General features: G+C 41.3%; 1 protein-coding gene across 1 annotated transcript in view; it reads right to left on the bottom strand.

Annotated features, from left to right (window-relative positions):
- Positions 1-16090, bottom strand: part of GPALPP1 (GPALPP motifs containing 1) — an 80681-nt gene that overhangs the window by 16867 nt on the left and 47724 nt on the right. The window contains exons 5-7 of the mRNA XM_082246533.1: positions 10169-10306; positions 9066-9230; positions 3425-3523 (exon numbers count right to left, since the gene is read on the bottom strand). Of these exons, the coding sequence (XP_082102659.1) occupies positions 3425-3523; positions 9066-9230; positions 10169-10306 (402 nt within the window). The remainder of the gene's footprint in view (positions 1-3424; positions 3524-9065; positions 9231-10168; positions 10307-16090) is intronic.

Genomic DNA, 16090 nt, shown 5'->3' with positions numbered 1-16090 from the left:
AGAAAAAAAAAAAAAAAAAAAAAAAAAGGGCCCACGTCTGCGACAAGACTCCTTGCCCCTGGCAGTCTGGGGAAGAAGAGTGCTCTTCCCCCTGTAAGACCCTAATGATATCATCCATATCATGCGCCTTAGGACCACTGCATAGAAACTAAGGGAGCCGCATCCAGAGAGGCATCACAGACCAACTGCAACCCCTGGACTAACCGGTCCGCTAGCTCCGCAAGGGCAGGGGGAAGCTGTTCCCACTCAGGATCCTGGCGCAAAAGCTTTGCCCACTCTGTCTGGGAAACCAATGCTATGGTGAACACTGGCCTAAGGACCGAACCGGCCACAGTAAACTTGTTGCGGACCAAAGTCACGGCTCTCCTGTCAAAGGGGTCTTTAAAAGCCGGAGACTCCTCCACCCGATTAGAGTGGATATATTCAGCCTGGAACCTGAGAATGCACCACAGGTGGGATTGTTCACTTTAACAGGGACTCTCAAAGGGATACTGTCTAGCGAAATGCTTAGGCACCGACCTATTGCATTTAGGTCACTGACGACAATTTTGTCAAAATAGGCAAGAAAAGGGAATACCTTTGCCGCTTTTGGGGAGCTGCAGGTACCAAAGGGGACCGGCGCCTCTGTCGCAGCAGCAGCAGCTGCATCCTCAAGCTCTAAAGTTACATTTTAGGCCGGATCCGGCCGCGTGAGGTGCGTACCTGCAGATCCTAAAACATCCGCTCCCCAGTCCAACAACCGCCGCGGGGAGCCCTGAAGACATCCCTGTCCTAGTCACCAACCCCCAAGGATGGCAGGGAACCCTGCTCAACCCCCTGTTGCCCCCCAGGAAAAATCCGGTCAACATCAGCAGGTCAGCCAGCAGCAACTACAGTCAACACTCCATAAGAGCATGTGGCAAAGCCAGCTCACAACCGCACCTGGGGAGGAGGCTCCGAAAAACCCACAGTGACCGTTTAGAGGGGCTGGGGGGAGAAGGGAGGGGAACCGGGGGGCGACCATCCCAGAGAGGGGCACATGTCCACCCCAAAAGACCACCAGGGGAGAGGGGGGACACTACTTACCACACCATGGAACCAGCCATCAGAATGGGGGTGCTGCGGGCCAAGAGGCATGCTGCCACTCAAGCTGGGACCAGGTCGTGTGCGCCCTCGCGAGACGTTTAACTCGCAGGCCAGCCCCCGTCCAGTGGGGCTATGTTGTGGCCGACCTAGTGCGTAGCTGAGGCATGTGTGCGCTCACTGGCTGGACTGGGGAGACCTTTGTGGGGAGAACAGTGATGGCGAACCTTTTTGAGCCTGAGTGCCCAAACTTCATTACAAAACCAACTTACAGGCATACCCCACTTTTAAGTACAAAATGGGACCAGAGAAAGTATGTAAAACGAAAATGTACTTAAAGTGAAGCAATACCTTTTTTCACTTCTCAATGCATGTAAATACACTAGCTCTATAGGAAATCTTGGTGGGCTTGACATGGCACTGCTCCCACACCATAGGTGACAGGGACACCAAACATGGGGAGCACGTTAAGGGGACCAAGGACTATGACATGGTAGATTACATAGACAAGCTGGCCAGCCACAAAATAGGATATGTTGTAGTTCTGGGTCCCCTCTCAGTGCTCTCTAAGTTTTGTGTCCCTGTCACTTATGGTTCGGGAGCAGTGCTATGTCAAGCTGACCAAAATTTCAACTAGACGCCAATGTTAGACAGGGAACAGTGCCTTACCAAGCTGACCAAGATTTCCCATAGACACCAATGTCAAAAACTAGCACCAGTGCCTTGTCAAGCTGACCCGGTTTTTAACATTGGCGTCTATAGAAAATCTTGGAGTAGTGCCATGTCAAGCAGACCAAGCTGTGTCCGTACTCGTGAGTGTATGTAAAGTGAGTGTACATAAAACGGGGTGTGCCTGTATTTTTTTCAAAGTGGCAACACTGCAATTAAACTGCAGACAACCAGTCACGCAGGTGATGATCTCACACTCCAAGAGGGATTGTAGTCAATTTAGCACTCATCCCCGGTGTCCAGTGTCGGTATGCCTGGCAGCAGCTTCTCCTTTTGTTGGTGCCTTTAACCCCCTCACTCTTGATGGTGTCCTCTCAACACTGTCCTTTTGCTCCTCTCTGGCTGGTTCAACTCCAGGGGCTGTTGTTGCTTCGGCTCTCTCTCCCTCCTGAACGATCTGAGCCTCCTCTCACTCTTATCTCCACAATCCTCTCACCCTTGCCCTCCCTTCTCTTTCAGCCCTTTTTTCCCCGGGCTGCAGGCTGTAGTTTTTCTTTAATCGATTTAAAAGGAGCCATAGTCTTCTGGGACTACTTGTCCCGTGGTGCACTTATTGTGGCTCCTCATTGGTCCCTGGCTTTAGCCAATGGGGAGGCAAGAGGAATCAGAGTGGGCGGCGATCCCGGCAAGAACTGCTCTCCCCCTGTGCCACGCTGCTTGACCTAAGAAGGGGGGTGAGCGAGAAAAACACACAGACAGCCGACAATCGCTTCTCCCCTTGTCACAGTGCGGGCAGTGGCGGCGGCTCTCGCGTGCCCACAGAGAGGGCTCTGTGTCTCAGCTGTGACACGTGTGCCATAGGTTCGCCATCAAGAATATCCAGTCTGTCGTCCAGTCCAGCAGTTGACTAAGGGGGGTTATAAGGGGGGGGGGGGGGTAAAACCTTCCATCCAGAAGTGGTTAAATAGGCATGCTGTAAATGAGTGTCAACACATCAGCATGACAACCAGTGAACTAGCAATCTCACAGGGTGAGTTCATATTCATGACATAATGGAGTCCTTTTGGAGGACTTAACCCTTTCACATTTTTTGCAAAAGTAAAAATATTTTTTGGACTTTTTTCCTTCTCAGTGGCTTGGACTGCTATATGGCAGGGTTCAGTGCCTAGCTGGAGTACAAAACAAGGCCTCTGTAAAAAGTGCCTAAAATTTAGAGGCTTCCCAAGAGCAGAGAAAGTTAGAGGATTTACAAAAGATATTCACAGGCAATTACATATTGGTGGCATTTATGGTTTGTACAAGATCAACAGAAAGAAGCACGTTAATGTCCAATATGAACAGCTGAACAAGAGATAAACAGCATAGTGTGTGTAACACAATATGAGAAAATTTAGGGAGAATCTTTGAAAAATGTTTAGTCTTTCAGTAAAATTATTTTGTAAACTGTATTAGGAATGTGAAAATATGGATGAACGTGAAATAATTACTTTTAATTTCTACACAATGAGGCTTAAGGGCTTCTAGCAACCGATTAAAATTCTTGTTGTTTTCACAAACTCTGTACAGCAGAAATTACATTTATAAGAACCATTTTTGTTAGCACAGTTTGCATACATAAGTTTCACAGTGGCTTCTAATTGAAAAAATGAACAGGAATAAACAGCCATGGCACGTAAGGTCAATATTCACTTACATTATATGTGGATACTTGATCTGCCAGTCTTCTGTCTTTTTCCGATGTCGGTGGGGTTTCTTCACCCTTTTTAACGGAAACTTTACCCTCCTGCTTCTCCTTAAAAAGTTAGAAATATAGGTTAAGAGGATGACTGTACAGTCCTGTGCCCAGATTGTCCAATGACAACAGTTATTACAATATGAATGTGCATGATGTCAGGTATTCCAACAAGAAAATAAATTCTGTAGGTCTTTTAATAATCTACATAATGACATACAAGTGAACAAGTCATTAACTACTTAAAGCAGAGTTCCGGCCAAAATAACCCTAGGACAGTCAGGGCTAGCGCATTTAGGCAACAATAGCCTCTGAACTGTCCCCTGTTTAGTGTACATGTAAGAAGAATTACTTACCTTGCAAATTTCTTGTCCAGCGCTGCCATCTGCCGTGTGGACAGCTGAAGCCGCAGAGTCCCTCTTCGTGTCCTCTTCCTGGATTCCGGAGTCCCAGAATGCCATGCCTCGTCACTTCCCGGGCAGGCACGTCATCCCACAGCTGGTTCTGTGCATGCCCAGAAGCTGTTCTCATTCATTCAGCAGGGAATGACGTGCCTGAACCGGAAGTGACGAGGGAAACCGAAGCAAGGTTTAAATATATGGTTTAAAAAATTGTACAAACTCGTGGAATAGGAACAAACTAGGGTACTTCAAGATCTCCATATGCGACGCTTTAAATTTTTTTTTTTAACGGTTACCAGTTTAGAAATCTTGCTAAAATTATTGCGCTCGCTCTGACGATACCTCATGTGTGGGGCACATGAGCACATGGGGATGGGGGTGCTTTAAACTGTATTTTGTTTTTTTTTTTTGTTTTTTTAACATCCCTTGTGACAGTAATAGGCAGTGACAGGTACTCTTTATGGAGGGATCTGGGGTCTAAAAGACACCAAACCCATCCACTGCACTTCGAAGTATTCAAACTGCCAAGATCCGCGTTTTTGAATACTTTGAATTTTTCAAGATCCAAAGCTCCTTGTGATGACCGAGCGGTTGTTTTCACCTGAAAGCCAAACATTGGCTCTAAAAAAACGGTACTGGGGTGAAGTCTGTAGCTCTAGGTACAACTACTTAGACATAGTGACGTTCAAGCACGTCATTTTGCCGGAAGTGGTTAAAGCGTTTGTAAAGTCTCTTTTTTTTTTTAAATAACAAACATGTTCTACTTACCTGCTCTGTGCAGTTGGTTGTGCACAGAGTGACCCAGATCCTCCCTCTTCTCGGGTCCTTCTTCTGTGCTCCTGGCCCCTCCCTCCCATTGAGTGCTCCCACAGCAAGCAGCCTGCTATGGGAGCACCCAAGCCGAGTCACAGCTCCCTGTGTCCATTCAGACACGGAGCTGTGTCCCAGCCCCGCCTCTATCTCTCCTGACTGGCTGACTTTGATTGACAGCAGCAAGAGTCAATCGCATCTCTTGATTTTAATGAGCATTTGCCAGTCTGCTTCTTCTAAGGTTTTAATTTTGATACAGAAAGTTTTGTTCAGTGCATCCAATTACATCGAGATGAAAATACTTCACAATCCACATGTGGATTCTTTGACTTTATTATGATGAAAAGAGAACTGAAGTATTTAAATAATTTTTGCTCTGTATGCTGCTGGAAAATTAACTGCTGCTATCCATGTACCACAGCGCATTTAAGGGGCGGTGGAGGAAATATTGATCACTGAATTGGAGTGGCATATACAGCAACATAGAAGGATTACAATCCCCTAACAACTACTTCCTTATCATTTGCTTGCTTACATCAATTACAATTGTTCTGGAATGCGATGAAAGGGTGATTTTGTAGCAGCTACAAAACCTGCTTTATTAGTATTTTTTCTGCTAGGAAAAAAATAATTATAACTCGCCTTTAAAATTCTAAATGTTGGTGTGCAGTATGGGACACAGGCAACATATTCATACACAATGCATTATAGGCACATTCTGGTGATTGGACAATGGCAAGCTTTGGAGGACACATCTCCCTGGGGCACCTCCCTTATAACCGTACACTACTTTGTGAATACTCTTATAGCAGGCAACGCAGAGTAAACCTAGAAAAGTGATGGTGGGTGGCTTGTGCCCTGTACTGTGCTCCAAGATACAGAATTTACAGGCAATTAAAAATTCCTTTTTTATTAATCGTACAGTACAGGACACAAGCAACATATTCATACACCATGGGATGTCCTTAAGCAATGAATATGAAGGGTTGGCAAAAACAAAACAAACAGAACTTTGCTAACTCTCCCAAAACGCAGGGGCCAAAAGACCCAAGTTCAGAGTGTCGCTGAAAAAACGTTGCAGTCAACAGCTGCATCCACAGAAGATTGGATGTCCACCTGGTAAAACTTTGAGAAAGCACTAACACAGCTATAGAAGCTTGGTGCTGAAATGCCCAGGTAACTCCCTTCGATCTGGTGGATTGGGTGCCTAACAAAGCAGGGGGGGGGGGGGGTTGTAGAAGTAAAAATTACCCCAAATAGTCACAATCCCAGGACTATTGCAGCCACAAAATTCCTTAACAATGCTCCCAAATAATACCATAATGAGTGTATGATGAAAAAAATCAAAAAAAAAATCCAACATGTAATAATCAATTGAGCATTACATGATGGATTTTTTTTTAATTATACTGTCATTTTGAAGCATTGTTAAGGGATTTTGTGGCTGTAAAAGTCTAGGGATTGTGTCCATTTGGGGTAATTTATACTTTTACTAAAAGGACACAAAAGGTGGATCAGAGCTTTTTGCAAATCAAACTTTATTTCGGCAAACTTTGGCTAATTTCAAAGAACAAAAGTGGTGTGGGGCATAATTGTAAATACTACAGGGTGTCCCAAAAGTCTCAACTAATTAAACTCATATTATATTTTTAATGGAATATATTTTTTATAATTCCAGATACCCTAAAAGAATGCTGCTGTCAAAAGAAGAGCTTATTGAAATAATCCTTATGGATGGTTTGGGGAGCAGTTGCAATACACCTCAACAGGAAACATGGTAAGCACATCACACTGTTGCCAAACTTATTGAGAAGTTCAAGAAAACTGGAAATGTTGCAGGACAACACAGACATCCACTGGATATATATATATATATATATATATATATATATATATATATATATATATATATATATATATATATATATATATATATATATATATATATATATATATATATATATATATATATATATATATATATATATATATATATATATATATATAATAAAATATGTTTGTTAATTTTTCCTATGTACGGAGACTTTTGGGACACCCCGTACTTTGTACCCTGCTGAAACCATTGGTTTGGGACGTCTTTGATCCAGAGACACTTCTTCTGTGTAGGCATCAGAAGATAGTGAGTGACGTGTTGATTGAAGAATTCAAATAAAATAAGAACAATAATAAAACTGGTGAATAATAGAAATGTAAAGTGCAAAATTCTTAGTCACTACACCAGAGCAAAATCACATTCAGCAGCGCTTAAATCAAACTATAAGGTAGCATGACATTAGTCCATAATACTGATTAAACTGTCCATGTATTATAAACCATATAATATATCCACTATTCGGAAAGTCCAATGTGTAAACAGAGGCACCTTATCAGCTTCCTCCAAAAGCCAGGGTCAGGAACCATATCACAACCAGCGATACTGCCTCAGAAGGATAAGGATTTCCTCTGGAACATGTGGTGCAGGCTTAGCTGACTCCCATGCGGTGTGTTCTAATGGAGACTGTAAGAAGAACTTGCAGTGGCACTTTCACCTTATTCTGGCTGGCAGAACCATTGGAATTGGCTGGATATCCAGGGACAAGGGCTCATGCAGCCGATGCATACAGGCTCATATTAAATTGATATTTGGTGAGTGTCCATTGCTAAGGGGAGCACAGAAGGTGTGGTGAAGGCTATTGAACATCTGATAAAGAACACTGGTGACCTATTAGCCTGGGAGACTGCGCTTCCACACTACCTCTGTTTACACATTGGACTTTCCGAATAGTGGATATATTATATGGTTCATAATACATGGACAGTTTAATCAGTATTATGGACTAATGTCATGCTACCTTATAGTTTGATTTAAGCGCTGCTGAATGTGATTTTGCTCTGGTGGGGACTAAGAATTTTGCACTTTTGCACTTTACATTTCTATTATTGATTGTTCTTCTTACAGTGGCTGCTAATGTACACGTTAGGTGCTATACACAATTTTACCTAAAACAATTTTATTATCTATACATCTTAATAGACCACCAGCGCCGGGCGGGTGTATGTGGGTTTTATCTTCAGACACCTTATTTTATATAAATAAAACTGGTGAAGTGGATTCCTCTGCAAACCTTCAGATATTAGCAAAAAAAAAAAAAAAAAAAAAACCTGAAGATTCACGGAGTGGGATAGGGTTTTAGAGAAGGTGCCCCAAGGGGATATGTCCTCAAATATTTCCAATAACCAGAAGGTACACATATACAACTCATGGTGTATGAATATGTTGCCTATGTCATGTACTGTACAATTAAGAAAATGGAATTGCAGTCAATGAAAAGTAAGTGTCAGAAGGATTTCAGCTATGCGGACTATCTATATACTGACCCACCACCTACAGAAGCTACTTATATTTTTTAAAAAAGCTTCAACTATTTACAGCACAGCAGTGATTGAACTCTTGTTTTTCAGAATGATGTCCCATTGCTGAGAATGTTGTTTCGAGATCTAGTAGACAGAACTTTGTGAAGATGATTGGCCCTCAATGGCATATCAGGTATTCACGAACAATTAAGAACCAATCAATCAGAGTGGTTCCTGATCATGTGATCGCTATGTCAATTAAATTATTGCATTCCGACTCTGCGGGATTTATTGACAATAAAAAGCTTTCAGCCTACGGATAGCACTACAGCCTGAAGGTTGCAGTGTGATTTTGTTTAACAATGTAACTGCCAGGTACAGCAACAGTATAAAGAAAAGATACATTTAAAATAATTTACTAAAACAGTGTACAACCTATTGCTTTCATCTCTGTAATTGTAATTTGAAATACTGTGCACTTTAGCTCTATTTTCTTGTCAATAATAATTGTGATCTTCTGTCTAGCTGGTAGTGTCCTAGCTAGCAAGGATTTTTTGTCTAGGGTATAGAAACTGCAACCTAAGTGCTGTCCCCTCCATGTGACAGAATCATGAACCGGTTCCTGACACATAAATCAATCTGTTGCACACACTGACATTCAGGGTGTGGAGGAACAACAAAAATCTAAACTAGTGTTAACGGTATGCGTTTTTGAATGCAGTGGTACAATAATTAGCACTCTGTGTTCACTAATGAGTAAAGTAAATGTCATGTAATGCATGCTTATCAGATGGATTCCATTAATAAAGTAGAAAGTTAAAATCATACTTTGTGGTTATATGGATTCTGGTTTCACTGATCTACATTTATTTTAAATATGACTATTTTTGTGACTTTAATTTCCAAAAATTAGTGCTGTTGACCATAGCAAGATGTTTGGTTTTGCTCACTGATGAAAACTATACCAGTTTATTTGTGCAAATGTTTTAAATTCACAACTATTTGTTAGTTATACAGAATAGTTATACAGAACTTACTTGTGCTTTACGTTCTCTGTCAGCAGGAGTGTCTGTCCACTCAGAGCGATCACCAGACTTTTCATTAGCTCTCCGCTTGAATGTTCTTGGGCCAAGTCCAAAGTTGGTTAACTCCGGAGGAAGCTCAGTCATCCATGTCTCCCTGGTTGGATTTTTTGGGCCATCCTTTAGGGAAACATACAGTAAAGCTGAACCTACAATTTTTTTAAACATGCAGAACAGTTTCTGAATATGTTAGCTAGAAAAATAGAGCCAAATATGTGTATTGAATAAGCTCATAAGTTTTCATTATACATTATCCTTCAGTTCCAAATTATATGGTTTCAATGTATAACAAATACGTAGCAAATCTGACACTACAGGGATCCCAAAACAGGCCCATACTTTGTTTAGCATCTAGACATAAAAGGTTGTGCATCTCTACCCCAAGTCCAAATATATAAACTTTTAAGTTATGAGCCAAACTGAAGTATATCAAGTGATGGCTCTTAATATTAATACAGTATAAACATGGCAAAAAAAAAATAAAAAATCACAAATGATAAAACATTTTAAAGAATTGATATGCAACAGGCAGATAGTATTTGGCCAATGCTTAATGCAGTAAGCATTCAGACAGACCAGTGTCTAAAGAACTACTAAGGTGCTACTGTGTGCCAAGAGCTACAGGAGGACCATGAACAGTTAGGGACTATGTGGTGGTACAGGATGCGCTATCACCCATGTGTATAATATAGTTTATTATAATCATGCTGTAACACAACAAAAACGATCTCTGAGGGCCCCTTCAGACCTTGGCATCCTGGGGCTTTGCATTAATGTGTTTCTTTCACACATTAATATGTGATGGCTGCCCATTCAAATTAATGTTCTGCCAACCCACCAAACCACTCGAAAAAATTGGACATGCACAATTCTGGGCAAAGCAGCACACTGCAATGTACAGTACTGCATTTGTGTGCACCGAAACACATGTGCATTGGAACTGCATTGCTCTAACATGTTAGGATGCCATTCAAAATCCATAAAACTGTAATGTGCTAACACATGCAACATGCATTGTGGTAGCACATGCCCTACTGTGGCAAAACCACTGAACTTACATCTCCTCCTGTAAGTTTCTGCTTCATCTTCCAAGCTCTGCGTTCAATCTCCTCAGCAACATTTGACTGAATAGGGCCTTTGGCAGGAAGTGGGCCGACAATTCCATCATCGTCGTCGTCGGCCTCCTCTTCACTGTCCTCTGACTGAAATAAAAGCAAAACTTCAACATAAAAACTTTAGTCTAATAAGCTGGATTTAGCTTTATCACCTGCATGAAAAGTACATTATACAGAAAACAGTTTTGGGCCTCTAAATGCATAATAAAAATGTAAACCGAGGACACAATAATATACAGCAGTTGTCAGAGCTATTCTTCCCACTTAGGTTTTGCCATAATTGCTATTGCTTTTTTTTCTCCCTGCACAGTTCTGGTTCTTTCAGAAGGGTATTCAAGATACTTGGTATTCTGCACAGACAGAACAACCTAAAAGAAACCGGTCAGAAATAAGAGAACCTCCAATTCAGAAAATACGATGTTCCCGGCTGTCAAGCTTTGGTTTTATTATTTTCCTAGCTAAGGAAAAAAAATAAAAATAAAAAATAAAAACGGTCTAGGCAAAGTAAGATTCTGGATTGTCTGTCACTTTCATTTGCCGGCCACTTGTTCTGTGTTGCAGAAATACTGAAAACAAATACAGTCTGGCAGCTTCAAAAAGTAGTTGGTGATGGCAGCCTATTCATATCATGGAGGTATATCATATCATATCGATATATCATGATAGGTCTAGGTCCTAGTCAATCCACCTAAAAGTGATATTAAAGTGTATGTGAGCCAGCAGAAGATGCTAAGCAGTTTCCACCATCATACCCAGAACTCCATGGCAACCCTAAGCTGCGCTGCAGACAGTGTGGCTACTGCAGCTGTCATTCTTGAAGTCAAAAAAGGAGACACAAACTGATCATGCTAGGACAGATTTGCCTACATGCTGAGCATGGTCAGTTTGAAAGGGCAACCAAGAAGAAAAAAGAAAAAAAAAAAAACTTTAAATGTTACACTTAACTATATATATATATATATATATATATATATATATATATATATATATATATATATATACACACACACACACACACATATACATACATACACACACAGTGCCTTGCGAAAGTATTCGGCCCCCTTGAACTTTTCGGCCTTTTGCCACATTTCAGGCTTCAAACAAAGATATAAAACTGTAATTTTTTGTGAAGAATCAACAACAAGTGGGACTCAATCATGAAGTGGAACAAAATTTATTGGATATTTCAAACTTTGTTAACAAATAAACTGAAAAATTGGGCGTGCAAAATTATTCAGCCCCTTTACTTTTAGTGCAGCAAACTCTCTCCAGAAGTTCAGTGAGGATCTCTGAATGATCCAATGTTGACCAAAATGACTAATGATGATAAATAGAATCCACCTGTGTGTAATCAAGTCTCCGTATAAATGTACCTGCACTGTGATATTCTCAGAGGTCCGTTTAAAGCGCAGAGAGCATCATGAAGAACAAGGAACACACCAGGCAGGTCCGACATACTGTTGTGGAGAAGTTTAAAGCCGGATTTGAATACAAAAAGATTTCCCAAGCTTTAAACATCCCAAGGAGCACTGTGCAAGCGATAATATTGAAATGGAAGGAGTATCAGACCATTGCAAATCTACGAAGACCTGGCCGTCCTTCTAAACTTTCAGCTCATACAAGGAGAAGACTGATCAGAGATGCAGCCAAGAGGCCCATGATCACTCTGGATGAACTGCAGAGATCTACAGGTGAGGTGGGAGACTCTGTCCATAGGACAACAATCAGTCGTATACTGCACAAATCTGGCCTTTATGGAAGAGTGGCAAGAAGAAAGACATTTCTTAAAGATATCCATAAAAAGTGTCGTTTAAAGTTTGCCACAAGCCACCTGGGAGACACACCAAACATGTGGAAGAAGGTGCTCTGGTCAGATGAAACCAAAATCGAACTGTTTGGCAACAATGCAAAACATTATGTTTGGTGTAAAAGCAACACAGCTCATCACCCTGAACACACCACCCCCACTGTCAAACATGGTGGTGGCAGCATCATGGTTTGGACCTGCTTTTCTTCAGCAGGGACAGGGAAGATGGTTAAAATTGATGGGAAGATGGATGGAGCCAAATACAGAACCATTCTGGAAGAAAACCTGATGGAGTCTGCAAAAGACCTGAGACTGGGATGGAGATTCGTCTTCCAACAAGACAATGATCCAAAACATAAAGCAAAATCTACAATGGAATGGTTCACAAATAAACATATCCAGGTGTTAGAATGGCCAAGTCAAAGTCCAGACCTGAATCCAATCAAGAATCTGTGGAAAGAACTGAAAACTGCTGTTCACAAACGCTCTCCATCCAAACCCCCAAATTACAGTTTTATATATTTGTTTGAAGCCTGAAATGTGGCAAAAGGTCTAAAAGTTCAAGGGGGCCGAATACTTTCACAAGGCACTATATATATATATATATATATATATATATATATATATATATATATATATATATATATATATATATATATATACATAAACACACACACACACACACACAGTGCCGTGCGAAAGTATTCAACCCACTAGGCATTTTTCGTGTTTTGTTGCCTCACAACCTGGAATTAAACATGATAAAATAACAGAAAAAGTCAATGTGCATAGCTATTAACTCCCTTAAAGTCAATACTTTGTAGAGCCACCTTTTGCGGCAATCACAGCTCCAAGTCGCTTTGGAGAAGTCTCTATGAGCTTGCCACATCTTACCGCTGGAATTTTTGCCATTCCTCCTTGCAAAACTGCTCCAGGTTCTTCAAGTTGGATGGTTTGCGCTTGTGAACAGCAATCTTTAAGCCTGACCACAGATTTTCTATTGGATTGAGGTCTGGGCTTTGACTAGGCCATTCAAACACATTTACATGTTTCCCCTTAAACCACCCAAGTGTTGCTTTAGCAGTGTGTTTGGGGTCATTGTCCTGCTGGAATGTGAACCTCCGTCCTAGCCTCAAATCAAGCACAGGGTGGTACAGGTTTAGCTCAAGAATATCCCTGTATTTAGCACCATCCACCTTTCCCTCAACTCTGACCAGTTTCCCAGTCCTGGCTGCTGAAAAACATTCCCACAGCATGGGGATGGTGTTCTTTGGGTGATGTGATGGGTTTGCAACAGATATAGCATTTTCTTTGATGGTCGAAAAGTTCATTTTTAGTCTCATCAGACCAGAGCACCTTCCGCCATACATTTTGGGAGTCTCCCACATGCCATTTCACAAACTCAAAACGTGCCATTTTGTTTTTTGCTGAAAGTAATGGCTTTCTTGTGGCCATTCTGCCATAAAGCCCAACTCTATGGAGCGTACGGTTTATTGTCCTCCTATGTGCAGATACTCCAGTCTCTGCTGTGGAACTCTGCAGCTCCTCCAGGGTTACCTTAGGTCTCTGTGCTGCCTCTCTGATTAATGCCCCCCTTGCACGGTCCGTGAGTTTTGGTGGGCGGCCATCTCTTGGCAGGTTTGCGGTTGTGCCATGTTCTTTCCATTTGGTTACGATAGATTTGATGGCGCTCCTGGGGATGATCAAAGATTTGGATATTTTTTTTTTTTTTTTTTTTTATAACCTAACCCTGACTTGTACTTCTCAACAACATTGTCTCTTACTTGTTTGGAGAGTTCCTTGGTCTTCATGGCAGTGTTTGGCAAGTGGTGCCTCTTGCTTAAGCGTTACAGCCTCTGGGGCCTTTCAAAAAAAGGTGTGTATATGTAATGACAGATCATGTGACACAGATTGCACACAGGTGGACATCATTTCACTAATTATGTGACTTCTGAAGGTAATTGGTTGCACCAGAGCTTTTTATGGGCTTCATAACAAAGGGGGTGAATACATACGCACATGGCAATTTTCTGTTTTCGATTTCTAAAAAATTGTTTTATGTATATATTTTTCTCATTTCACCAACTTAAACTATTGTGTTCTGATCCATCACATAAAATTCAGATAAACAAAGAATTGAAGTTAAGGCTGTAAATAAAATAGGTAAAAAGTCAAGGGGGTGAATACTATCTCCTGGCTCCTTCCCCCTGCTGCGTGCCCCCAGAGTAAGCTTCTTGCAATGGGGGAACCCAAATAAGCCCACTCCTGAGGTGACTAAAGACACACAGAGCGTGGGTAGCCCCCCCCTCAGCCGCTCCCTCCTCACTGGCTGTGATCCCTCCCCTGATTCGCTGCTCTGTCCCTGACAATGAGAGGGAGACCCAGGAGAACCGATGCACTTGTGCACAGCGCTGGATTGGAATTGGGTAAGTATTAGCGGGAGGGTGGGGGAGCAGCACATTGAAGGTTTTTACCTTCAAGCATAAAATGCATGAAGGTAAAAAAACTTCAGTCTTTTCAACCACTATAAATTATAGAATTCCTCCACATAACAGCAAGGAAAGCAATCCATTTAATGGTTTTCACTTTATGCAAATACTACACAGCCAAGAAGCAGTAGGATATAACCCTTGGGGTTTAACTAGTAGAGATAAGCCAAGTACTGAGCTTGCTGCTTGCCTGCCCTACCCAAGAAACTGAACATATAAAAACAGAAATGAGTTATTTTCAGCTCAGGTACTTGAAGAGCAGCAACAAGCCTCTTCTAGCAAAATGTGGATAAATACGCAAAAATCAAAAGGCATTAAAATTCTACAGTTACATTTTAAATGTATTCAAGCAGAGACTGCTTCATAATGTTAATTATTTTTTCAAGGACATTTCCATAGAGACAGTCATCTTGGAAAATTCCACACCAACATTGTGTACATAATCACAGTATATACAAACCGCTATATTCTCTAGCACTGAACCTCAGAAAAAAACTGCAAAATACACAAAATCGTGGAAGCTATTTTATCTGGAAAAGTATATCTGGTCCAAAGATATACACATCCTCTCACACATCACAGCCAATCCAGCGAAAGTGGCATTTAAATGGTTGAGATAAACTATTTAACACTGGCAAGGGTGCATAGAAAGCAAGCTATTACTAAAAGTATTCAGACCCCCTTCACTTTCTTTAATTTAGTTATGTTGCAGCCTGATTCTACAGCTGTTTAATTTCATTTTTTTTCTCATTAATCTACACTCAGTACACCATAATGACAAAGAAAAAAAATGAATTTTAGAAATGCCTGGGAATTTCTTAAACTAAAAAACTGAAATATAACATGTACTCAAGTATTTAGACCCTTCACTCTGTACTTTGTTGAAGCACCTTTGGCAGCAATTACAGCCTTGAGTCTTTTTGGGTATAACGTGACAAGCTTTGCACACCTGGATTGGGGGATTTTCTGCCATTTTCCTTTGCAAATCCTCTCAAGCGAAGACAGATTTGATTGGGACTGATGGATTCAAGGAAGTAAAATGTACAGGAATCATCTGCCACTACCCAAGATAGCCATGGCTATAAATGATAGGGGGTGTTTTTCAAAGGGATTTTTCACCAAAATAATGCATGGACACATGAATGGATGGGTGAGTTTTCTTTGAAAATGAATTAAATAGCGCTCACGATTAGTGGTGCTCAGACACAGTTAAGTTACACTTTAAGAAATTTACAGACACAATTTTATTAATTTGAGCAGAGTGTTACATTCTCCTATACTTGCTACTAATGACACTACATACAGTAACAAATGTGCACCTGAAAAAGTATGTATGATATCCAATTGTTTTATTCTATTCTAATAGATCAGGAGTTCCCAAACTGTGGGTCGGGACCCACTGGTGGGTCGTGAGCTGCATTTGAGTGGGTCGCGGTGAGCTGGAAATCACAGAGTGGGCCTGCTTAAATTGTGCTGTGCGAGCCTGCGCAAATTTCAGAGAGCCAGAGCAGTCAAATCGCGATGGATTCAGGACCCCGCCCATGCAGTTTATGGAGGCTGGTCTGC

The sequence above is a fragment of the Pelophylax lessonae genome (assembly GCF_965119305.1).
Source record: "Pelophylax lessonae genome assembly, chromosome: 2".
Lineage (NCBI taxonomy): Eukaryota > Metazoa > Chordata > Amphibia > Anura > Ranidae > Pelophylax > Pelophylax lessonae.
Note: the sequence above shows the minus strand (reverse complement) of the source record. Positions and strands in the feature narration are given on the sequence as shown.